This window comes from Carassius gibelio, chromosome B22 (genome assembly GCF_023724105.1).
Source record: "Carassius gibelio isolate Cgi1373 ecotype wild population from Czech Republic chromosome B22, carGib1.2-hapl.c, whole genome shotgun sequence".
Taxonomy (NCBI): Eukaryota; Metazoa; Chordata; class Actinopteri; order Cypriniformes; family Cyprinidae; genus Carassius; species Carassius gibelio.
This window is the reverse complement of record NC_068417.1, coordinates 29,006,122-29,031,192: the sequence shown is the minus strand read 5'-3', so window position 1 is coordinate 29,031,192 and position 25,071 is coordinate 29,006,122. Positions and strand designations below refer to the sequence as shown.

Genomic DNA, 25,071 nt, shown 5'->3' with positions numbered 1-25,071 from the left:
CTGGTTGAAAATCTGTTCATGTGTGGTGTGCCGTCTTTGTAACATCATGGCACACCACACACTATAGGAGCAGAAGAGTTACAGTATAAAACATCATAAAAATAAATCTTGCTAATATTGAGACTCATTATTGAAACAAGGAAAATGTCTTTGCCTTCAGTGAGAACTGAATGTGGGACACCACCACTCCAGGAAAATGCAGACACCGTAGAAATACCAAAAAAAGAATATAGTTATGTAGATAAAGTCAAATAAATTCACTTGACATACTTGACCTGTGTGCAAGGTGAATGGAGAGGATACTTTACGTGTTTGAGTAAGTAGAGACACTTACCTGTTTTTTTATGTCTCAATGTTGTAGTTTAAATTGTAGGTTGTGCAGATAAATAAATGTATGTTTATTGTTACATTCAGTTTGTTTCAGAGCCCTGTTTGGTGACAGTGGAAGAAATGAATAAAAGGGGTATAGAGTTGAAGTGGAGTGAAAAATGTTCTCACCACACATGGATGCAGTCTCCTTTGCATGTCAGACAGGCAAATATATAAAAGATGAAACTGCCTAAAGACAAACATGTATAAATGGAGTGATGCATCTGCCTCAGTGTGCATAAAATCAACACTTCATTAACAAATGTAAAAGTTTGTAAACTGGACAAAGCACTGATGAAATAAGTACACTACATGTGTGTTTTAGGTCTCATGCATTCTGTAGACCCTCCACAATAATGTAAGTTATTTAATGTAATAAAAAAAAAGTTTGTATAAAAATACACCCTTCAAGCCTACTATTATCCTTGTAGTGATCGTTTATTCTTGAGCAATTTGTTCATTTTGAATGAATATTTACAATGACTCGGAAGCAACAAGTTGTTGAGAAGGGTATAACTGCAGCCTGGAGACCCTCAAATGGGGTGGAAACTCTAAAACAGGGTGTGTCCTTCTCCCACTGACAGACAGATCGACATATGACATACATGCATTATTCGTTTTCCCAAACCAATTCAATGCAAACTCCACCCCACAGCTGATTCTGTCATTCACAGTGCTTATTTCCAACACAATGTTACAGCCAATCCAAACCCTATCCCTAGCCAACAATCTAACCCTAACCAATGAAATTGGCTGCTAGGTAGGGTTTTGACTCAAATCATTTTCCCAAAGATGTTAGTCTGTGTGTGTCATTTATAATCACACTGATTTTTATTTATTTTTTTTATAAAGTTTTAGTTCATTGTGATGTGATGCTATGAAACAGGAGTGTGACATCATCATTGACAGCTTCTCTGAGTGAACTGAGGCACCAATACTGAGGCAGACTTTTTCTGGAACTTCAGGAGATTGGAGATATATTCACCTTCAGTCTTACAACGATCTGCTGACAAAAACTGCAGCTGTCAAAAAAGGGTCAGGGTCCAACCTTCCTTATAAATGATCATGTAGTGTTTTTGTTTTACTCTTACAGTTATATGATGGGTGATGAGGTATATCACTTTAATAATCGCTGTTTAATACAAAACACACAAATACATCACCACATCATTGACTGGAAGACACACTATGCTGTTTATTAGGTGAACTAATAGACTGCATAGCCTGAAAACCCAGCTAAACAATGAATTAATAATTTCTATCATTTTGGTTACTTATAATTTGGCCTTGCCTGCTTACACTTGTGTCTTATTGGAAATGTGATCAAAGTTTGCTTAAGAAGGCATGTTGGTGAATTTAGATATTACCATGTAACATTTTAGTATATTCTGCTGAAATAAACCAAATAAATGATTTGGAAAAAGTTTTGTTCTCCAGCTTAAAACACATCAACTTGAACATTAAAAAATGTACAAGGAATGTTTTATAAAAAAAAAATTACACAATTGCTCACTCATGTTGTTCTAAGTGTGATTTCATTTAATAACTTTTTTTTTAACCAGAACAGAGGCTGTGGTTCTTTTTAATATTCAATTCAATCACTTTAAAATAAATCAATTCCAACCTGCATTTGTATTTACAGAATCTTAGAGCCAACAGATCATCTTTTAGCACAGACCCCAATATGCTCCAATAAAAAGTCACCCACAACATTTTGATAAAACAAAGTATTAAAAATATACAAAGTACAAATATAAACAATATTTACAAAGGAGCACAGTTCTGAGCAACACTTTGGCAGTGCAAAGGTTTATAGACTTTTCCTTGCCACAATATTTTCAAGGCACAATAGCCAGAGCGTTAGCCAGCATCTGAATGGCCCGAAGAGGATCCACGATGTCCTTCAACTTGTCACGCCGTAGAACCCAGTCGGGAGCAAACCTGAGGGAATTCAGAAGGTTGAAGGTATCAGTGTCTTCCTTAAAACACAGACTATGGAAAAATGTTTTATTGACAGTAGATAATTGCATACCTGGCCACAGGTTTTGATTTTCGAGGTGTGGCTTGGAGGAGGAAGCTTCCATTGAGAGAGGTGTTCATTTTCTGCTTGACTTTGTTTCTCTCAGCATCCATCTTGCACTTTCGAAGCGTAAGTCGGCAGATGCTGCGAATGCGATCCGAAACCTTTGGAAGTTTTCGAATCTCCTGTTTGAACAGGACATTTGAAAATGAATTGCTTTCATGACATTAAAATTGCTACAGGTTCAATACAAGTGGGGCTGTATCGAAGAAAATGTATTTTTGCACAATTGCATAAAGCTAAACACCCACCATTGCTCTCCTTTCATCCTGGACTAAGAGGACCAAGAGAAAACAAGCCTTGGTAAAGATGCTGCCACCTTTTTCTGCAACCTTATCTCCGGCCTTCTCCCGGTAGATCTGCAGAAGATCCAGGAGGGTTTCTACAGAGTTGTCTACATCATAAACTGCATCAATGGTTCTGTTGTACTGAAAAATATATTGAAAAAAAGCAAAAATCAGCAAGGTTAAATGCAATCACTTAAATTGGCATATTAAGTGATTCCATACAAATTTGTGACTAACAAACCTAATTCCTTAATTATGAGCCGACATACCTTTGATAAGTTGAGAAGAACTTGGATGGATAATGTGATGATCTCCATTGAAGGCACACTTCTGTTGCAGCTCCTTATCAGAGTGAAGATGGTGTGTGTTGCTCCACTTTCAACAAGACGTTCACAGCACTCTGGAGAAAGTCTTGTGGCGGTTTCTTTAACCATGATAAAAAAAAAAAGATAACGTTAGCTATCATTTTATGAATCAGCCGGCCTCCAACCTTTAATAACTATGTCTTACCCAAATGTTTCAAGGCTGCAAGAATGTACGCATAATTTTGAAGTCCAAGCAGGTAGCTCAGTGCTGTTGTAGTCTTGTTACACAGCTTGTCCTCTTCCTTCACCCCTCGATTTACTTCCCTGAGACGGCGCCTCATGGAGATGACTTTGCTTGTGTCATGATGTTTTCTTGAACGATGACCCCTCCAGAGCGCCTTAAACAATTAATCACATTATAAAAATTCCAATTAATAGTTGTTCACCCAAAATATAAAACACGTCCAACACCTACATTAACACTTACGTCGGCAAAAAAAAAAAAAAAAAAACAGTAAATATGGAGTAAAATACATCTATTTGTATACGTTAAAGGGATACTCCACTCCAAAATGCAAATTGTGTCATTATCACTTAAACCAGTGTCATTGCAAACCTGTTAAAGCTTTGTTTGTCTTCGGAACACAATATAAGATATTTTGGATGAAAACAATTCCTTTGTCATCAGCCTCCTCTGTCTCTCCATATCACCGTATGCTCTTCTGTATTAGCCGTGCCACAAAGATGTTTTCTTTCAAATCAAAATGGGGGTCGCTTCAACCCACGGACATGGCAACACTGGTTCAGGTGGAGCAGCATTTACTACACAGAGCCACAGTCTACCGACAAGCTAGACAAAATCACTTCAAAATCGACAAAGAATCGCCTTTTTTGTGTAAATTTTGAGTAGATTGTCAGTGAACTACGGCTCTGTGTAGTAAAGGCCAACCAGTGTTGCCAAGTCTGTGGTTGTTTTTCATGTCCGCAGGTCGAAGCGACCCAAATACAAATAACCTGATGTTTAGCCTCTAAAATGTACATTTTACCATGGGAACCCCGCCAAAATTTTTTTTATTTTAATCACCCGGAACAAAACGTGATTGGGCTAGTTTTGAGAATTAATTGGGCAGGTTTTGTTTTGAAAACCTGGCAATCCTCATCTGAACGCACATCAAGCACGTGCAGGGGGGGGGGGGGGGCGTTGGGTGCTTGAGCACCTGTCCTTTGATGCCCTTTTGTCAAAGCAAAATTTCCTCAAATTTTTTTTTTTTGTCATAACGTTTCCTTTTGTGAATACCTGCTCATGCCCAATCTAAATATTAGTAAAATTTTGAATAATAATTTAGCCGTCAATAAGATGACCAACATGATGACCTTTGACCTGACGACGACGACCTCCTCATCAGACCAGGACGATTCGTCACGCCGCACGCTTATTTTTTAATTGTCAAGAGGATATTTTCAACACCGCGGAAGCTGGTAAGTGGTGTTTCATTCTCAGCGAAGTGATTTTGATATTTATTTACTTATTATTATTTTACAAGAGTGATGTGAGAACATGCAGATATGTTGTTTATATTGCGGTGTGTAGCCTGTAGTGTAGAGTAATGTTAGCGTGCTGTTTGAGGGAGAAACGTTTCACAGGCATCGAGGGCAGAGGCGTCATGCCCATTCAAAGATTTCTGAGCCAAGTTGATTTTAAATGCAGCTTCCAAACGACAAAAAAAAAAACAGCAGAATAATATTTTTTTATATATTTGATATAAATCACACTGTTGTGATTAGATCGTTCAGTGCACCGCATCAGCTGCTAAATTCAAATCTGTGTTCGCTGGCTGGCGCTGAGACAGAGACGTTCGTACAACGCTTCATGATAACCAATCAACGGTTCTGTTGCGCGAATACAATGGCCAATCGGAGACGTGCAGAAGAGTCATCATGAAACGCGCTGTTTTTGTTCACTTGCTCGCTGACTGAATTATTTAGCGAATTCTTTCTTCAGAGAGAGAGAGAGAGAAAAATAAAAAAAATCCTGATGTGCATAATGTAATATAACGTGCTTCAGTGATTTTAATGGGAGTTTTTGAGAGTGCCTGAACTCTGGCTAGACTGAATGAAAATGTTATTTGATAATGTAAATGTTCTTTACTCTCTGTAAAATGAAAGTGTTAAAATAAGTAACTTACAATATTGTTATTAAAATTTACATTAAATGCAAATTCAGTCGTATTAAAAATATTTTATGGCATGATATGGCACTTAAGTAAAAAGTCGGGGTTTTATGTGTAGTTAATAGATTACACTACCTTTCCATTTATTGATCAAATAACAATCTATAAAGGTGCAGAACGCGTTTACTTACACATTTGAGAATCGAGATATTTCCTGATATATTAATCATGTTTGGAATTGTTTTGAATAAAAAGGAAAAATAAATAAAACATAAGCCTATATCAGTTATACAGTGCTTTCATTGCATGACTTAGTTGTTTATCGTTTTGTATCAATATTTAAGGTGGACTTATTGATTAGGTGCAAGAGTAGTAGTGATGGTTAAAATAATAGATTGATGATGAAATAGTAGATTGTGCCTTGTTCCTAGATGGACAGAGAGTGGAAAGTAATAGATCAGATGAGCAGATGGAGATAGAGGAAGAAAAAGAGGCAAATGTAGACGCACAAGTGACAGAAAGAGCAGGTAAGCAAGCCAGGAGACAGAGGCTGGTGAGAAAGAGGAAAATATAGAGGCAGAAGTGTTTTTATAGTTTTTACTATAACAGCTGTTCTTAATTATTCTGTGGAACAGAGAAGAAAAAGCCATCAGGTTGGGACAATTTAAGACATTTCAGTTTCTAATCCCAGAGTTATTATTAGGTGGAAATAATATTTATTTTTTTACTTTTAAACTTAAAATTGCCTCTTCTAATCTTTTTCTTTTTCAAAACTGCATCACAGCATTTGCTGCCGTATCAATACATAATCATCCATATCAATACGCAAATCGGCAAGGAATGCATCAAAATATATTGCTGTATTGCCATTTTGAACCGCGTTATTAATAAGCCTTGTTCCATGTGCCACTTTTATACTTTGAGCACCTGCCCCTCCAAAGGTGTCTGCACGGCCCTGACGCACATGCTGGATATATACTACTAATCACAGGAATGCCTTTACTGACAAGATGCGCATGAAAATCGTATTCGATTTTTTGCACAGCACTACTAAATACACGTAGAAACAGTGCATCCTTGTGGTACGGCTGATACAGAAGAGCATACGGTGATATGGAGTGACACTGAGGAGACTGTTGACAAAGGAATGGTCGAATAAATTTAGTTATTTTTGTTTTCTTCACTTACAAAAGGTATTCTCATTGCTTCATAATGTTATGGTTGAACCACTGATGGCAGATGGACTTTTCATACGTTTCTTGACCTTGAGAGGGAAACATACTTGGAAACCGGGAGGCTTGAGACTGTCCCATAGATTGCCATCCAAAATATCTTAAATTGTGTTCCAAAGACTAACTGAGCTTTTACAGATTTGGAACGACATGGGGGTAAGTGATTAATGACAAAATCTTAATTTTTAATTTTTTTTTTTTATAAGTTCATTTAAGACACCATACCTGCGCTTTTATTATTCCACGTTGTATCCTCTCCTTGCGGCGTCTCAGATGGAACTTCCTAAATGCATGCTGAATAGTAGCAGCAGCTTTGTTGCGATGATGTAACCAAGTTCTCACTGCCCTCTGCGTCTTGATGATGTCTTCTCTGTCTTTAAGATATCTCTTTCTTTGCAGCTTTGCCCTAAAACATTGCTAGAAAAGTGGAGCAAAGAAAGAAAGAAATGTACACTGAAATGTTTCACAAAAGCCCTGAACTGTCAACAGTGTACCGTTTCTGTTATCTGCAACCAAGATATTCCCATTTATTTATCACCCAACGCATCTCAATGCAGGTTAACAGATAGAAAGTACACCTTTTTATTTACATGTATAACCAACATTGTAACAATACAATTATTTTATTTTGATGATTAAATGTACCTGGATGTATAGGACTGAAGAGATCTTCCTCTTGGCGGATATAAGTATCCAGTGTGCTCGCACAGCTCTCTGAATCCTTATTGCGCAGAGATGATGGTAAACAGCAGCTGTGAAACGGTGGCGTCTCTTAGCACAAGCCATTTCTTTTACCTATAAAGGGAACAGGTTAATACACATTTAACTTTTACCATATTCAGTCCAGAATCAGTTGACTCAAGAATCATGGATGGGCATCGAGTAAACTTTTCAAACTAGTTGGTTGCTAAACGATTACTTAGAAGGGTTCACTGTATGTGACATGCACTTTTACAAGTTGTTTGAACTGATGTGTGTGTTGGCAGTGTGTGTACACAACCACACTATAATGATAAAGATCCAGCCAGTCTCATTAAATCATTTTCCCTTCCTCAAATTGAGCTGATCTCAGATGCCTGTCGGTGTGACGTCATACACAGCGGATCTCATTTAAAATTCTGTCACCATATACTCACCCTTCATTTGTTCCAAATCTGTGTGAGTTTTTTTGTTATGTTGAACACAAAAAATATTTTGAAAAATGTTGTACCCAAACAATTGATCAGCACCACTGACTTCCTTAGTATTTTTTATTCTACTATGGAAGTCAATGGTGCTGATCAATTGTTTGAATACCAATATTTTAATTTGTGTTTAAAAGAAGCAATTAACTCGCACAGATTTGGAACAAGTGAAGGGTGAGTAATATGATATAATTTTTTATTCTGCAATTGAACCAATCCTTTAAATAACCAATTACATGTGCAAGTCAATGACACCATTACTCATAGATATAAAGAAACCTTGCCTGTTGTCTCGCAAGCCAACCACGCCACAAAGCCTGAAGACAGACCGCGGCATTGTGTCGTCGTCTTAGATTTTCTTCTTTAATTCTGGCCAGCCGTAAAAATCGGAAATGGCGCTGTAGAGTTATGGCAGCATCTCTCTGTTGGCGGTATCGACGTCTTTGGCTAAAGCATCTGAAAGCGGACTGTATCTTCACAGCAGCTGTTATTTGCTGTGAAAAAGAATAGACTGAAGGCTTAGTGACAAGTTCCCAAACAAAATTTGTGTCAAAATACATTTGTGAATAAAATGATTTTTTTCTGTAGTTGCTTCAGCAGTTCTTTGTGAATAATAGGATTGTTTCTATAGCTTCAGCAGTTCTTTGTAAGTAAAAAAAAAAGTTTTGTATGTAGCCCAATACAATCAACCCAAATATTTTAAAAATCACCCAAGAGACCAAAATAAGTACTTGGCAATATAAGCAAATTACACAGTATAATGTCATAAGTTTCTGTATAAATGAATGGTCTTTGATAACGGTTTCCCTGAAATGATTTTATCTGCAAATAACAAACTTCCATTAGACTGTGTGTATTTACAGAGCAATGTCAGCACTGTACAAAGTCTATTTTGCTTACCAGAATTTATACAAAATGCTGACAAAACAGTGTGCCATTTCAAAGACAAGTTCCCCAAAAGTGCACTCAATCCTTTCTTTTCATCACCAACTATATCTCAGTAATCTCCTATTTTTATTATTCAGTACTTTCACTCATGGAATATGCTAATGTTAGTTGACAGCACATTTCTAAAACAGCAATTGTAAACTTTGCTTTAGTGTATTGCTGCTTCCACACAACTGTGTCTCAGTATCACAAGTCAAACACGACTACTACTTACAGACAGTATTATATTAGCAATTCCTTTATAATAAATATTGATTCACACACAAAAAAAACCAAGTACCTTTTGAATGGAATCTCTCACTCTTTGACCTCTCCACAATGCCTGAATGTATAGAACAGACTTTCTAAACCTCAGGAAGTCCGCATGCTGTTTTCTGGCGATTAGGGTTTCCCTCCATCTTTTCTGAATGACTCGGACACTGTGCTGGACTGCTAGAAATCTTGGAGTGGAGGACAAATGGTCATGTTGTGACTGCATGTGACAATTTAGAAGCAGAAGAGAATAATAGGACTGCACGATCATGACAAAAATCATAATTGAAATGGTCATTGCGAATATTAATTATGATTACTATTTAGTACTTTATTAGTATTTATAGATGTAACTGCATGCCGTAAAGCTTTGAGGTAACGCAATTGTGGCATCCATAATTGTAATTGTGATTAGAAATTTGATTAATTGTACAGCCCTACAGAATAATAAAACATCCTGTATTTGTTACCTTGACCGTTGCCGTTTTGCTTGAATACATCGACTAATGGTTGCAGCAGCAGCTTGTTTTAAAATGTAGTTTCGTCTAGCTATTCGTCCTCGGAACCAGGCCTGAATTTTCCGGGCAGCTTGTGCTCGCACAGCATGTTGTCTTTCTTGATAAGCCCGAAATGCTCTCTGAGGTAAACCAAAGATAAACCAAATGTGAAAATCAAATATACAGACTTAAATCCAAAAATCTAAAATGGGATCATCAGCAGAAACCCGAAAGTGTATCCTACAATAAACAGAAAGAGAAGCAGGATTTTGGCAGTAATGTGCTAGAGATTCACTGAAAAAAAAAAAAAAAAAAAGTTTAGATCAATTGTAATTTTAGAGTTTTTAAATGCTTACTTGTATCACAACAGCTGACTTCTGCAGTTGAAGAAACTGTGCACGCTCTCTCTGGCAGAGGCGAAAAGCTCTGTAATGCTTCTGTATGACCGAAACAGATTCCCTGAGATGCTGAAACCTGCATCTTTCAATCATCCCCCGATAATGTGTCTGTTTGAGGGTTAAAAATAACAAGTTTTGCCTTTCCAGTTAAACTTCCTACTCACTTCTGTTGAATTTCCAAAGTGATACAGGATTCAAAAATTGACAAGACAAAATACAAGTATAGTCAGTTGCATACCTGAATTGTGATGGCACTTGCACGCAATCTCTGAAATCTTCTGTACTCAATGTGTCCACGCACTCTGGCCTGAAGGATTTTTATGTTCTGGAGCATCTTCAGATAACTGCTCCTCTGCTCCACTGCTGCCCTATGAGCTCTGTAATGCCTTTGGAGAGTAACAGTTGCACCTTGCAACCTGCTGTATCTTCTCCGGTCCACAAACATTCTGTAATGAGCTTGCAACTTCAGGACACTTGAGCGGAGCAACACGTAGCGCTTGCGGTGGACATGCATGCGCATAACAGACTGAATCTTTATTGCAGCCTGCCTTCTTTTTGCATGCCTCCTCACTAGCATTCTGCGCAATGCAGATTGCAACGTAACTGTAGCTTGCTTAAGAGCAACAAAACCATTTCGATCTTTATGGGCCAGTTTACATGATCTGTACCACTTTTGGATGAGTGTTGCACTTGCTTGCATCCTGGCATGCTGAACTCTGGCACAATGGCCCCTGTACGCAGACTGAATCTTGATTACTGCAACCTTTTCTTTCAAGAAACACTGTCGTTGGACAGCCATCTTTAGGTAGGACTGGATGGTTATTGCGGCTTTCGTCCGTCTGGCCAGTTTTCTCCCCTTCATCCCTCTGAAAGACTTCTGCAGGCATACTGCAGCATTTCTTACCAGCAGGTATCTACACATCTGCTCATCTCTGAGTTTCAGGGCTCTAAATCTTTGTTGGAGAACCATAGCTGCCCAGCGCTTTCTCTTAAATGTTGACCTCTGCTGGTACATCCGGAAAGCAGCCTGTATGATGATGGATGCTTTTTGCTTTTCAGCCAATTGTCTCCTTAGAGAGTGTCCTCTAAAAGCTGCTTGAATGACAATGGCTGACTTTCTTAATTGTAGATATTTCTCACGATCTGCTCTAGCCTGGGTGTATGACCTGTAATGTTTCTGGATAATGATAGCTGACAACCTTATGGCCTGGTACTTAACCATCTCTTTGTGTCTCCTAAAACGAGACTGAATCAAGACAGCTGCTTGACGCTGTTGTAGTAGTTTCCTTCGAACTTTAAGCCCTCTATAATATGCCTGAACAACAAGTGCACTTTGGCACATTTGAAGAAAATGGTTTCTTTGCTGTTTCGCTACTTTTGTGGCACGGTATCTTTGCTGGAAGACAATGGCAGCGCGTTTCATGGCTAAATACCGTTTACGAGCACTATAAGCTCTGAAAGTTGCCTGAAAGATGGTGGCGGCCTGGCGCATTTGCTTCAAAGTCTGTCTGGACTTCATGCCACGATAGGCTGCTTGCAGAATCAAGGCAGCACTCTTCTGTTCCTGCAGTGCCGCCATCTCTCGTTTCATAATTTTGTTAGCTCTGAATCGCTGCTGAACAGTACAGACTGCCCGCCGAAGTCGCTGGAAGCGCAACTTGAGAATGTGTTTTCTCACATGGGACTGAATGATTGTTGCAGCTTCGTGCTCTCTTCGGATCTGTCGCCGGACCTGCATTCCTCTGAAAGTTGCTTGGATTGCAACAACAGCTCGGCGTTTAGCAAAATAATCTCTCCGATCACGCCTTGCAACCAAAAGGGATCGATACTGTCGCTGACAGCATTCAACAGCAGCTCTGATGGACAAGAAGCACTTTCTCTGTTTGTAGGCAAGGTACTTCCGTTGAATGACTCTGGCTGCAAAATTCATTCTAGCAATCTCACGGCGTGTACGGTTCCCTCTGTAAATTGCCTGAATTGCAATTGCACTACGCCGTAGCTTCAAAAAGTTCTCTCTTGCCTCTTTTCTCAGTAGATGGCGCCTGTATTTCCTCTGTATGACCAAAGCAGCCAGTTTCATAGCTTGGAATGGCACTCGAGTTCTGTACATTTTGTACATTGCCTGAATCACAGTGGCCGCTTTATGCTTTCTTTCAAACTCTTTCCTTACCCTCATCCCTCGGTACACAGACTGCAAAGTGATGGCAGCTGCTCTCAAGGAGCAAAACCTTTTACGTTGCTGCCTTGCACTTACAATTGCTCTATACTGTTGTTGAACACGAATAGTGGCATTTCTGAGAGCAAGGTAATCACGGCATTGCTTGTATGCTCTATATGTCTTCTGGATAATTTTTGCAGAATTGTGCTTTTCTGAAATCTGCTTTCTCACCATCATTCCACGGAAAGCTGACTGGATACATATGGCTGCTGTTTTCATGGCTGCATCTCTCTTCATAACAGCATTTCTAGTCATCATTGCCCTGAATCGCTGCTGTAAAATGGATACGGCCCACTGTTGTCTTTGGTACTTCTTGAGTTGGGAATGTCCACGGAAATGAGCCTGAATCACTGTCGCAGCTTGGTGAGATTTTCTTAAGTAGTTGCGAACTCTCATTCCCCTAAATGTTGACTGAATAACTACAGAGGCATTTTTCGTTTGCAGGTAAGTAGCTTGTATGCATTTGCCAACTCTGTAGGCTCTGTATTGCTGCTGTATTATGATAGCTGCGCACTTTGCAGCAATAAAGGCAACACGTACCTTATGCATTCGGAATTGAGCTTGAATGATGGTAGCAGCTTGATGCTCTAGTCTAAGATTTTGCCTCACTCGGGAACCCCGATATATGGCTTGTAGAGTTATAGTTGCCTGCCTTAAATTGACATAATGGTTTCTTTCCAACAGTCCAAATGCCAAAGCCCGATGGCGTTGCTGAATGACAATAGCAGCATGTTTTAGAGCTAAAAACTTCTGACGGCACCTATGTGCTCTTATGACAGACTGAATCAAAGTCGCTGCTTTGTTTTTCTTCTGCAGTTCTTGTCTTGCTCTATTGCCACGATAAGCACTTTGTAGCACAATGGTCGCTCTTTTAATTTCAGTGTATTCTGCATAGACCCTCCGTCCATCTCTGAAGGCTCTGTATTTTCTTTGAATGACTACGGCAGCCTGTTTCATTTCCAAAAACCGTGTCTGTGCTGCATATCTACGGTAGTTTGTCTGAATGATTACGGCAAATCTGTGGAGTTGACTTATTTTTTTCCTCTCAGCTCGTCCTCGCCAAATTGCTTGAATTGTCAATGAAGCGAGTTTAAGAGCCATATACTCTTGTCGTAATTTCTCTCCAAGTACTTTTGCTCTGTATCTCTGTTGCAGGACAATGGCCGATCTTTTTAAATGTAAATAGTGCCTTTGAGCAATAAACCGCTTGAAAGCGGTTTGAATCAGACATGCAGCTTGGTGGCGCTGAGCCACCGAGGCAGCAGCATTTCTTTCAAGCAATTTCTTTGCATGCCACTTCCGGAAAGCTGCTTGGATTACAGAAGCAGCACAGTTTTTCTTTAGGAGATTTTGAATCCTCCAAGCTTTGTATGTTTTCTGTGGGAGGACAAGAACATTCTAATTAAGATTAGCCATATAGAGATATCTATAGTTTATCTATTAATTGTCTAACTATTACATAATTTCTTAATTCTGAATATACCTGAATTACAGTTGCAGCTGCATTTTGAAGAGCAAACTGTTTTTCTTTTTTCAGCACTCTCAATTTTTCCCGTGCAAGGTATCCTCTCCAGAATGTTTGGATCATGATGGCTGCCTTATTCTGTCGGATCATTCTTCTTCTCAAGATGAACTTCCGCACAAGGGCTTGAATTTTAGTGGCAGCCAGGTTCCTTTGCTGTGCGTGCAGAGCATATTCAATATAAGACAAAAAAATCTAAGCACAGCATGGATCTAAGCAGATTAAAAGTAGAATAACTCTACCGTTACCTGAATAAGCTCGATGTTCTTCTGTAGCTTGTATCTCCGCCATGCACCCTGGATGACCCGGGCTGCTTTTGTTTCATTGCGGAGATCCAAAAGACGGGCACAGAGGAAGGAGAGGTAGCATGTGACAACCTGAATTAAAAAAGACACAATTTATCAATACGCATTAAATATACGTTAACATGTATACATACGTTAACATCCTCAGATTTTTTTTTATGTATTTTTCGCTGCTATCCCTAAAATGTGGAATGGTATTACAATCATTTTGACCTTTTCATTTGGGATAGTGTTGGACATATCTTCTGGATTTATCATAGAAGGCACCCCTCCAAGATAAGACACGGCGGTGTTCACCAACTGGAAGTTACTTCTCTCTTTCTCAAGTAGCTCTTTGAAGTCCACTGACGGGGATTCTGAACCCAAGGCAAAAAAGCAAACATTTACATTGTCAAATTGTATAAGTTGCCACACTATTATAGGAATGCCTAATCTTCATTAAAAAATTATAATAATAGTTATAATTTACTCAAAGTACCAGATTGAATTGTGGGCAAATTTTCAAAAGAGCAGTCCGAGTCAGTCGAGGAGTTATTGAGCTCAACTCTGCCACGATTGCCACATTCAACGGTCTGCGTCGTTCTCTGTTGAATCTCTTCTGCAGGGAGATGACCAGGATGGTAATGATGAATGAGGTAGCACAGGATACGGCCATCTGAGAATGACACCGTGAAATTTTCAGCCTGGAAAAATAATGGAGAAATGTTGTTCAGAGAAGGATTCAATGCAGGGTACCTTATTTAAAAATCCATGTATTATCAACTCTGCAGAGTGAATAAACGAGCAAACTATTTATTTATTTATTGTGACTCACCTTTATGTTGTAGAACTCACAAACAGCATTAACCCAGTCCATGAGCAGTGTCACTTTTTGGCTTGGATGTTCAAATGCTTGTCTTGACTTCATCTTTGTCACTGCAACCCCACGGTTACCCATTACTGAGGCCAGCTTCTGTTTAGTCCTCCATGTTTTCCTGAGGAAACTGATTTCCTCTTTGAGCTGATTCTCATCAAGTAGCACTTCCACCTATGAAAATTCAAATACATCAGAATGTAAGGTCAATGTTTAAAAGGTCACAAATACAATATTGGAAGATAAAAATTGGCAACAGACAAACTAATTATTTATCCAAGAAAGGGGAATGAAAGATATGTTATTCAGCACTAGATGTTACCTGGAAGGCAAATATGATTTTCCACAGAAGGTTTAGGGTCTTTTCCCTGTGTCCATCCACAATGTCTCTTGAGTCAATGGTCACTCCTTCAAAACAAAGGAGGCAAATTCAGAGCAAGGTTTTATTTCCCCCAGATTATGAAGGCACTGTTATTTATTTACGATCATGAATCTTACCATGCTCATCTTTAAGGTCAACACCTTTGTTTTTCAGAACTTGTAGTGCAACATCAACATTGTGCACTTTCTGTAAGCGGCTAATAGCGGGTATCCGCAGATTTCTAGACAAAGTCCAGTCCAGTGTGAAGAGCTCCATGACCCGTCTGAAGATGAATATAGAAACATTTGACGAAGATGTATATAATGGAATTTTGGAGGCTTTTTAAATTCCAAATTTAAATATTGGCTTGAGTAACAACAGCAATGATATTTCAATATGACGCATGGACAATAAGTATGCAAAAACTAAATATTTTTCAAATCAGACATACACCAAACGGATTCCACATCTCAAATCAACAGCAAGATTCTTCACAGCAAAGTTGAACTCATCCAGAGGGGTCTGAACGTGGGATACAGCTAGGCCCAAGTGGCTGAGGTGCCGTGACAAAATGCCTTCACCGCTGAGGAAGTCCCGAGAAAATGCCAGTAACAGATCTTTGCTTGACTATAAGGAAGGAAATACAGAAAAGTGCACTACTGTGAAATTCCTTATTGTGTTTTAAATGCCCTTTTCTAGTTAGTATCTATATACATAGATGCACACACCTTAAATTCAGCATCCATGCAGAACAAACATGGATCATGTTCGATCAGTCTGGACTCTTTGGCTTTATCCAGAAAGCAGACCAGCAGGATTAGTTTCTTTAGAGTGAAGCGAGAGAGCGCCTCTTCGTGCCCTGGTGAGTAAAAGTGAAAAAATTAAGAACCAGTTGTAGCAGACGCACTGTTTGCAAAAGTATGAAGATGAAATAATATTAATAATAAACACTATGAAAAAAAAATAAAGAAATATTTCTAAATAACATTAAACTAAAATCTAATTCAATTACCATCTCTGTACAAATTGAGCACTTTGGGGTGTCTGAACTCAGCAGCTAAGTCTGGGTTCCACAGGAGACGTCCAAGAATAAACATGGCCAGTCCCATGACATCACTGTTGCTTTCAAGTGATATCAGCTCTCCATAGATTGTCTGAAAAAAGGAATGGGTAAGAGAGATGTCATACATGAAATCATAATGTAATGTTATATTTTCAGCAACAAATGAACATTATGCATCCACAAAGAAAAATTACTACCTCAAGTCCGATTCGCAGCCAAAGTGGATTGTATGATATCAGCCAGTTGAGAACTTTCTGACGCTCACCTGAGAAATGAACAATAAAAGGTGAGAAATCAGAAAAGGATTCGCCTTAAGAGGCTTATTGAAAAACTGCCCATTAAAACATATACTTCAAATATTTAGCATAGTAAAGAGTGTTTTTAGAAGTATTATTGTTTTTCAATTTAATAGTATTTTATTATTATTTTTATTTAATCTAAAATTTAAGTTACATTTAATTTTTAATTAATAGTATTATTCAAGATGGACAGATTCAATTGATAAACATTGACAGTAATGACATTTGTAATGTTTAAAGATTTTTTTTATTGATCAATGAATTCTAAAAAATAACCTTATCATAGTTTCCACATAAATATTAAGCAGGGGTGTATTCCAGAAAGCAGGGTTAACTTACCGTGAACTAAACCCTGAACTCTCGGTTGATTAACCCCAAACCTTGCTTACTCGAGGTATGTGGTTCCAAAAACACGTCCGGGAGTAAGTTCATTCAACTCAGAGTATGTTCCTGGTTAAGACTCAAGACATTCTCAACAGAGCAACGAATCGACGAGTCACTATAGAAACGGACGCTAAGAAAAAGCGCGCCAAGCTGTTCCTTTCTTCTTCTTTTGTTCATTAGTTGTTTACCTGCTTAGTGCATATCGCCACCTTACTGATGGCTGTGCAATCATTTAATTTTTTTTCCAATCCTTGAGAATGTAAATTGTATTATTTGTTTTATGCTAATTATACATTAAGTCATATCAGATATGTATTTTGATTTAGAATTCAGACATTATAGAAAATACCACTCCATGTGTGAGATATAACATGTAATAAATAAAATATATAAATATATATAAGTTAAACATTACCTTGTCATATTGTTTTATAATTTATGCATACCTCTTAATACATAATTTATAGATAACTCTTATATATGCCAATAAAATAAATAATCATATTAGAATAATATATTACCTTATTTATTACTTATATTAGCGCTTCCTCATTAACATATCATATATATATATATATATATATATATATATATATATATATATATATATATATATATATATATATATATATATATATATATATATAAATAAAATAGGCTATATTACATATTGTAATATTATATAATAATCTGTCACCCCATTGAAGGCTCGCTGTAGTGAACTAACCCTGGAACATAACCTGCTCCGGAGCAGGTTCAGTTTAGGGAGTGAGTTGCTATGACTACTAACATACCCTGAAAGTTACCTCTGTTTTTGGAACCCAAAGTTGAGGTTATATGCTTACTTACTCTTAAACATACCCGGGTATGTCACATAACCTGCTTTCTGGAATACCCCCCAGGACAACTGTTGATGATAAAACATGCTTCTTTAGCACTAAATCAGCATATTAGAATGATTTCTAAAGGATCATCTGGAGTAGTGATGCTGAAAATTCAGCGCTGAATCACGGAATAAATTACATTTTAAAAGATATTAGAGTAAAAATATTTAAATTATAATACTATTTCGCAACAACCCTGTATTTTGGATCAAATAAACGCAGCCTTGCTTAGCATAAGCCACTTCTTGAAAACATTACAATAAAAAATTTGTTGTATAAAGAGATCTCCCATGTCATTCAAGCATAATTCACAATGATACCATATATCGTATTGTATGATGCATCTCATACCTATGTCTTTCCAGAGATGTCGGTCCTTTCGCACAAGGAGTCTCTTGGCTTCTACTTCCAGCTCCAGTTTCTGGATGGCCTTCACCATGGTGTCTGACGTAAAAAGCTTGCAAGCTGCTCGCCGAAGGCGGTTTATCCGTTGACGGGCTGTGTAGGTTCTAAAAGACATCTCTTCTTTGGTTGGTGCTTTAGGTATATTGAATTTTTCGTTCCCCATAGTTAATGATAAGGCATTCACTAAGAAGACACAATCAAATAAAGAAAGATGTTACAAGAATGCTACATCTTGGATGCCTTGGGGGTAAGCAGATAAACAACACATTTTCATTTTTGGGTGAACTATCCATTTAAAAAGCAAAAGATTCAAAATCTTACGTGAAGGAAAACAAAAGCACCAACCTTCGGTAACTTGAGTAGCAACTTTGAAATCATCAGGAGTGAGAACATAATTCATCCACCAGGTGAAGCCCCGCTCCTGCTTCTCAATCCATCGCTCATCATAAAACATGTTCTTTGCAGCAAATGGCAGAGGATGCCTTGGTATAGCTGTCAGGATTGTACATTATAAGTAAGTTACGCCATTTAAAATACAACAAATGAGATAAGAACCAAGACATAAAAACATACCAGTCTGTGACGGCTTCATAAAGGTCAGTTTGGCCTGCGCTACAGCCACGATCCTTGCAGGCTTTCGACTCGAGCTGCTCAGTGACTTCACAGACCAGCCATCTATATGAGGGAAATACATTTAAATGAGATTCTTGGTAATACTAAACTTGTAGTACACGTTATTCAAAGCTTATTTTAAGACATGCCATTCTAAAAAGAAGGAACACAATGTATTCTTACCTTTTTGAGTCGTTTTTAGAGAGGATTTCTTTGGTGGAGGTTTTGTGAACTTTCTTGAGCTTGGTGGAGCTTTAGGAAAAAGGAAATTGGAAAAACAATGTCCAAATTATTGAGATATTTTGGACTAAATCTCTCAAATAAAGTATACCAGTGTGTATTTGATAATGCATACTAGATTTTTAGTATGACATTCACAATGATTACACTTGACTTACCTATAGCTTTGTGTTGCTGTCCAGATGTGGACCTTGAAGTGAATGTTCTTTCATTGCTTGGTCTCTCTGTCGCATGTGCTGGTGCACGACACTTTTTTGCTTGGATGTTTGTTTCGTCTTCTGACTGACCTCTCAAACACTCATCACTCTTTCTCTTTTGACTCTGCACAGTGGCCCTGCTTTGCACAGGAAACTGGTCTTGATAAAGACCTGGTTGCACTTTGTCAAAGACCAAATTACCAGATGCCAACTCCAGACCACTTGATGGACTGCTACTAACCGTGGTCAAAACTTGAGGTCGAATGGGAGATATAGAGGACAAAAGCTGTTCAGGAGGGGGTAACTTTGAGGTTGGCTTCTCTTTTGTAACCCGCATTGAAGTTACAGAACATTTGGACTCTAGTGCCACATCTGGACTTGAATCAGAGCTGATGACAGGTAAAGCACTGTCAGGAGAACTTGTGTTTGATTCTGCATCACTAGCTTCTGAGAGCTCCAAGGTCTTCTCCAAGAGCCTGCGTCTGGACGTTTTCTTCTTACGCAAGCCTGGACTCTCAACAGAGGCTTCTGGTTTGCCTTTGGTCACTGTGGTAGAATTCACAGGAAACTTCTTGGGGCCATCGGGAACAAGGGCATCACCCACTTTGCTCAACTTGGTCACTGTGGTGGTGCTAAAAGGTAACGCCTTGAGCCTACATGCATCATGATTTGATTCAACGCTTATGACTTTGTTGGGTTTCACACAGAAAGTCATCCTTGGGTGAGCGACTTCAACTGGTGGTGAAATGACTGCTGTAGCATTAAATGTTCTTTCTGGATCCGTTTTTTCAGACTCGAGAGAATCCGAAAAATCAAAGCTTGAGCAAGCATTAGGAGGACTCATCGCACGTGACAGATCTGATCCTGTAACATCCAGAGTGCCTTTTAAAGACAAAGACGGTTTCTCTGGCTCACGACTTTGATCTTGTGCAAATTGTCCAATCACAGGAAGTGGACTCTGAAGGCACAAAGACAACTGATTTCCAAACCTCTCTGGGGTGCTTGCAGGAGAGAGTGTTTTATTCAAAACCCTTGTGATTTCTTTGCACTCGGCTTTACGTGAAAAAGGCATATCCTGGTTACCAGGTGTATCCAAAAATCTCTCTGCTGGTACTAAGACGACCACTGGCGAGTTCTTTTGCAAATGCATATCATCAAACTTTTCAGTCACAAAAACTGGCTTTGACATCTCAGGAGTGGAGTATGGTGCATTCATCCTAATGGCATTGGACCCTTTGGCAGACCGTTCTTGGTTTAATGGCGACAGTGGGTTGGATTTTCTCTCTTTTCTGTACAGCGACTGGCGTGAGACATGAAATGTCTTATTTGAAGACTTCATTGGCATTGAAGACTCTTTCCTCTCTTTTGAGGGTGCCGGGACACCCTTCTTGGATTTAATTGAATCCCATAAGGTTTTCTGCAAATCAAGATTTATACATTATACTAAAACACATAGGGTAAGCATGCCTAAGCTCATGTACTCATTAAGCACACTACCATTTCTGAGCTCAGATTATTAAAAATTTTTTTAAATTAAAATGTTGTGATCTTACTTGATGTCTTAAGCAACTGATGTGATTGAACTTACAGGAGGTATTTAGTAACAAAGTCAATAAGATCATTGCATGCTGTGATACGCGTATCCATGTGTTCACACTGTGTGGCGGTCTTTAAAGAGATACTACACTCTAAAATGAAAATTTTCATTAATAACTTACCCCCATGTCATTCCAAACCCGTAAAGCTTTATTCATTTTTGGAACACAATTTAAGATATTTTGGATGAAAACCGGGTGGCTTGTGACCTATTAACTGCCTGGTAACTTACACTGTCAAGGTCCAGAAAAGTATGAAAGACATCATCAGAATAGTCCATCTGCCATCAATGGTTCAACCTTAACGTTATGAAGCAACGTCAATACTTTTTGTATGTGAAGAAAACACAAAATTGCAACTTTATTTAAAAATTTGTCTCCTCTCTGTCTCTCCGCATCACCGTAGTGCTATTTTAGAGAACATCTGCTGGACGCAAACAGCATATGCTCTATTATGTCAGCCGCGCTGCACGGATTTGCTGTTTTTGTTCAAATAAAAGCATAAATACGCATAGAAAATGTATCCTTATGTCATGGCTGACACAGAATAGCATACAGTGCTTGCGTTCAGGGGATATTCTCCAAAATGGCCCTACGGTGATGTGGAGACACAGAGGAGACTAATTGTTGAATAAAGTTGTTGGCTTTTTTCCCACATACAAAATAGTTCTTGTCGCTTCATAACGTCACAGTTGAACCACTGATGGCAGATGGACTATTCTGACAATTATTTTCCTACTTTAATAGACCGTCACAGCGTAACCAGTGTAACCACAGTGTAAGTCTCCTGTTTTTTTATCCAAAATATCTTAAATTGTGATCCAAAGACGGACAAAGCTTTTATGGGTTTGGACTGACATGGGGGTAAGTAAGTGCATTTCCATGGACACTTTATGCTTCCATCGAAATGAATTCATTCTGATTGACGAATCCGATACTTTCCAATTTCACTTTTCAATCTGATCAAGTGTTTACATGTTCTCTCAATCAGATTATAAAAGGAATAAACCACCCCTTACAATCCGATCGAAATTTTAGTTGGATCTGGCCAATTAAATCCAATTGACGTGTTTACAAGTGACTTTTTTTTTGTGCTTCTAGCCCTATTACGATCGGATTAGTAGAGTCCATGTAAATGCAGCTAGTTATTAATGACAAAATGTTCATTTTGGGGTGGAGTATCCCTCTCAAGCTCTTCCACATTGAAGATCTATGTAATAAGATTAAGTATATTAAGTCACTTAATAAACAGACTAATGATTGTTGTCGTTTTTTCACAAATCTTTATGAAATAATTAATAACTAATTTCCACAACTTTTATATGACAAAATCTAGACATAACTATAATTTATGCCCCAAAATGAAAGAGACATGTCATCCATACAAAGGAGCTATCAGAAAATTGTATCAGTCCAAAATAAATAAATGTAAAAAAGCCACTAAATGCTGGAATAAACTACAGGACTCTTTAAATTTGAACAGATTTTTAAAACACCAGGATTCATACCCTTACCAGTTACCACCTTTGTATATAGTCACAAGGAAACCTGGGCATCATACACAAAACGACTGGGCATCACACACAACACTCACATAGAAATGTGCACATTGTTGCTAGGAAATGCATGATAAATAAAAACAATTTCAAGTCAGCTAAAAATATCAATCCTGTTTGATCTCCTCTGACTGGATGAAATCAAACATCATACACTACACATTTTCTATTAAATCCGTCATATAAAATCTGCAGCCTGGCTCTGACCTTTACCAACTGCCATCAACTTCTACTGACTGTAAATCAGTGATTTGGGGCAAAATCGGGTAGTGAATTCCAGCTTTAAGAGAATATAATTAAGTTCATTCATTTAATAAGAGACTTCATAATGAGGCTAGTTTCTGTGTTCATCCCAATGAATGAAATGTTTTATAGGTTTGTTTTTCATTTGATTTTTTTTATTACTTATGTGTTACTTAGTTGAACAAGGACTAGTCTAGGTTGGGTGAAACTTCACTGAATAGAATAGAATTGAATGCCTTGCAGCTTGATTTTAAGTGTTCTGTTTTTTTATTATTATTATTGACTGTACCTTCAAATAAAATAAAATAAACTAAAATTTATAAATAAACAAACAAAAAAAAATTAATAAAACATGATTTGGGGTTATTGGGAACAGGGGTGTAAAAATGTAAGCACAGCCAGACTTTTTGCATTTAATGATGTCTATCTTAATTGAAATGCTCATTCTGAAACCAACATCTTGTGCACTAAAAATGTCTAATAGTTTAATAGGTACCTTTATCCCATTCTCTCCGTGAATTGAAAAATAAAAATAAAACATCCAGAGGCAGAGAGAGAGAGAGAGAGAGAGAGAGAGAGAGAGAGAAAGAGAGATTACCTTTTTCTTCTTTTTCGCCTCTGCTTTCCCGAGCAAAATTGCCTGGTGTTTGACAATTCCATTTGCAACAAAGCTGAGGAGTTCTCGAACCCCGCCTTCTTCCACCGGTGTCCAAGTGACAGTTAAAATAAAATTGCCTTCAGGCTAAAACATAGAGAATGCACTTTTAAGTAACTTTCCCTCTAGCCATTCCAAACTTACAACTTTCTTCAGTGCAGCTCAAAAACATACGACTTTCTTCAGTGGAGCTCAAAATTAGATATTTAGCAGAATGTTCATGCAGCTCAACTTTTCCATATTATGAAAGTTAATAGGGACTGTCTGAGCTGTCAAGCTTTAAAAAAAAAAAAGACAAAAAGCAGCATAATTCAACTCATGAACAATATTCCATGGTTACATTTGTGGTCTTTTTTTCTCTTTTTTTACACCAAATTATTAATCTTCTCAGCACAAGTTTAACCTTTGCATTCAAATATAGTGTGTCAAGAAGTGTCACATCTGGTTTGACATACTATGCTCAATCTTGTTGCTTCTCATGTGTTTTATAAATTAATACAAGGCACTAATTCTGCACATGCTCATATTTAGACAGCACAAAGCTATGTTGGAGGGCATTTAAATAATAATTAAGTTTAAGACAAAAAATCATATTGTTTCAGCAGACTCTTATTTAATGTGACCGAGTCATAAAATTAATAACAATAATACACAATAATAAACATGTCTCATTCCCATAGCATAGTATAGTATGATAGTTATTTTCCTTAAACATGAATGCTATATGCACCTTTTTTAACCACATGAATAGATTGTCTTCAGGCTAAGCTGGAAAGCATCACTAGGTTTAGACACACAGCTTCTTGTTTACTCTTACTTGTATTGTAAAAGACGTGTGATCCACAGAAAAGCCTTTGGATGCTGCAATTTTTTCCACAATGACGGTCGTCGTTGCATCCTCAGTGGGATTTTCGATTCGTAAAGGCAAAGATTTTGATGCTCCCAACTTGATCGTCCCAAATGACACGAAAGGAGACGATGAGAACTGAAGTAAACTCAGCATAGGAACTGAAGTGTTGTTTTCCTTGCCCGGCTTATCGCGATTACAATGAGAATCAAATGTTGGACTAAACTCCAAAAAATCAGATTTTGCGACTTTACAAGACATGTTTTAACTCATCTGAATGAACGACTGTTCAGAACATCCACATGTTAATGATGTGAGCCACACCGTGGTTCAAAACCAGAGTGTGTTTTCGAACGTTTGAATTTGAGTACAGCCCAGGCGGCCAATCAGCTCGTTGTAGCTGGTAGAATTGTCCAATCACTGGAGAGTAAAGCGAAGGCAAACCAATCAAAGTTCTATGATTCCTTTAAAACTCTTTAGACACGCCCACAAAGCAGGAAGCCGCTTCATGCACGTTGAAAGTTGTTTGTTTGGATACTGTTGCTGTGTTGCATGGATGTAATTTCGGTTACAGTTAGTTTTACATATATAGCGATGTGATTTTTTTTGTTGTTGCTACAAATCAGAAAGGAAGGTGGTAGAATTGCAGTTTGTTTTGAGTGGTTTAATATACAAAAACTGGAGATATATTCGTATATTCATATGTAATGCCAAGGTTTATGCTTACTATTTAGTAGTTCTGAAATAACTCAAGGCGGTTTTAAATTATTAATAATAATTCTACTATTGTTATGACTATCATTATAGTAATTGCATATAATATTATCATTTGGGAAATTATGATTTCTTATATTAGCACCTTATAAAATGCGTATGTAATATTTATTTGCTTTTTAGAAGTAAACTAGAATTGCAAGATCATCATTATTATAGGAATTTCCTATTTATTATGTTCTTGTTTTTGCTCTGCTTTTCATTATAGTCCAAAATGGACAAAAATAATCTATATTTTTCTGTTTAATGAATCCATTTTTATTTTAATCCTCATTAAAAAAATAATACACATTGAGGGGAAACAAAAGAATATACGAAAACAAAATAATAGAGAA

General features: G+C 37.7%; 1 protein-coding gene across 1 annotated transcript; it reads right to left on the bottom strand.

The window, feature by feature from the left end:
• Window positions 1-1,887: 1,887 nt before the first annotated feature.
• On the bottom strand, window positions 1,888-24,326 carry LOC127988344 (abnormal spindle-like microcephaly-associated protein homolog). Its single transcript, XM_052591028.1, has 30 exons — window positions 23,933-24,326; window positions 23,059-23,202; window positions 19,028-20,483; window positions 18,813-18,881; window positions 18,591-18,692; window positions 18,363-18,509; window positions 17,964-18,200; window positions 16,243-16,310; window positions 15,995-16,136; window positions 15,711-15,841; window positions 15,434-15,609; window positions 15,120-15,265; window positions 14,944-15,029; window positions 14,583-14,795; window positions 14,247-14,451; window positions 13,982-14,124; window positions 13,712-13,840; window positions 13,425-13,619; window positions 9,962-13,318; window positions 9,682-9,831; window positions 9,299-9,465; window positions 8,857-9,016; window positions 7,913-8,122; window positions 7,090-7,239; window positions 6,670-6,861; window positions 3,247-3,439; window positions 3,006-3,160; window positions 2,701-2,877; window positions 2,402-2,574; window positions 1,888-2,310 (listed from the first exon to the last, which is right to left on the bottom strand). The coding sequence occupies exons 1-30, from the start codon at window positions 24,221-24,223 to the stop codon at window positions 2,208-2,210; spliced, it is 9,267 nt and encodes a 3,088-aa protein (XP_052446988.1). The 5' UTR covers window positions 24,224-24,326; the 3' UTR covers window positions 1,888-2,207.
• Window positions 24,327-25,071: the final 745 nt, after the last annotated feature.

Coding starts and splice junctions, on each gene's coding strand:
- LOC127988344 (XM_052591028.1), bottom strand. CDS start 24,223: ATGTCTTGTAAAGTCGCAAAATCTGATTTTTTGGAGTTTAGTCCAACA. Junction 20,484..23,058: donor AGGCGAAAAAGAAGAAAAAG/GTAATCTCTCTT, acceptor CTTGATTTGCAG/AAAACCTTATGGGATTCAAT. Junction 9,832..9,961: donor CAAGTGCCATCACAATTCAG/GTATGCAACTGA, acceptor ACCCTCAAACAG/ACACATTATCGGGGGATGAT.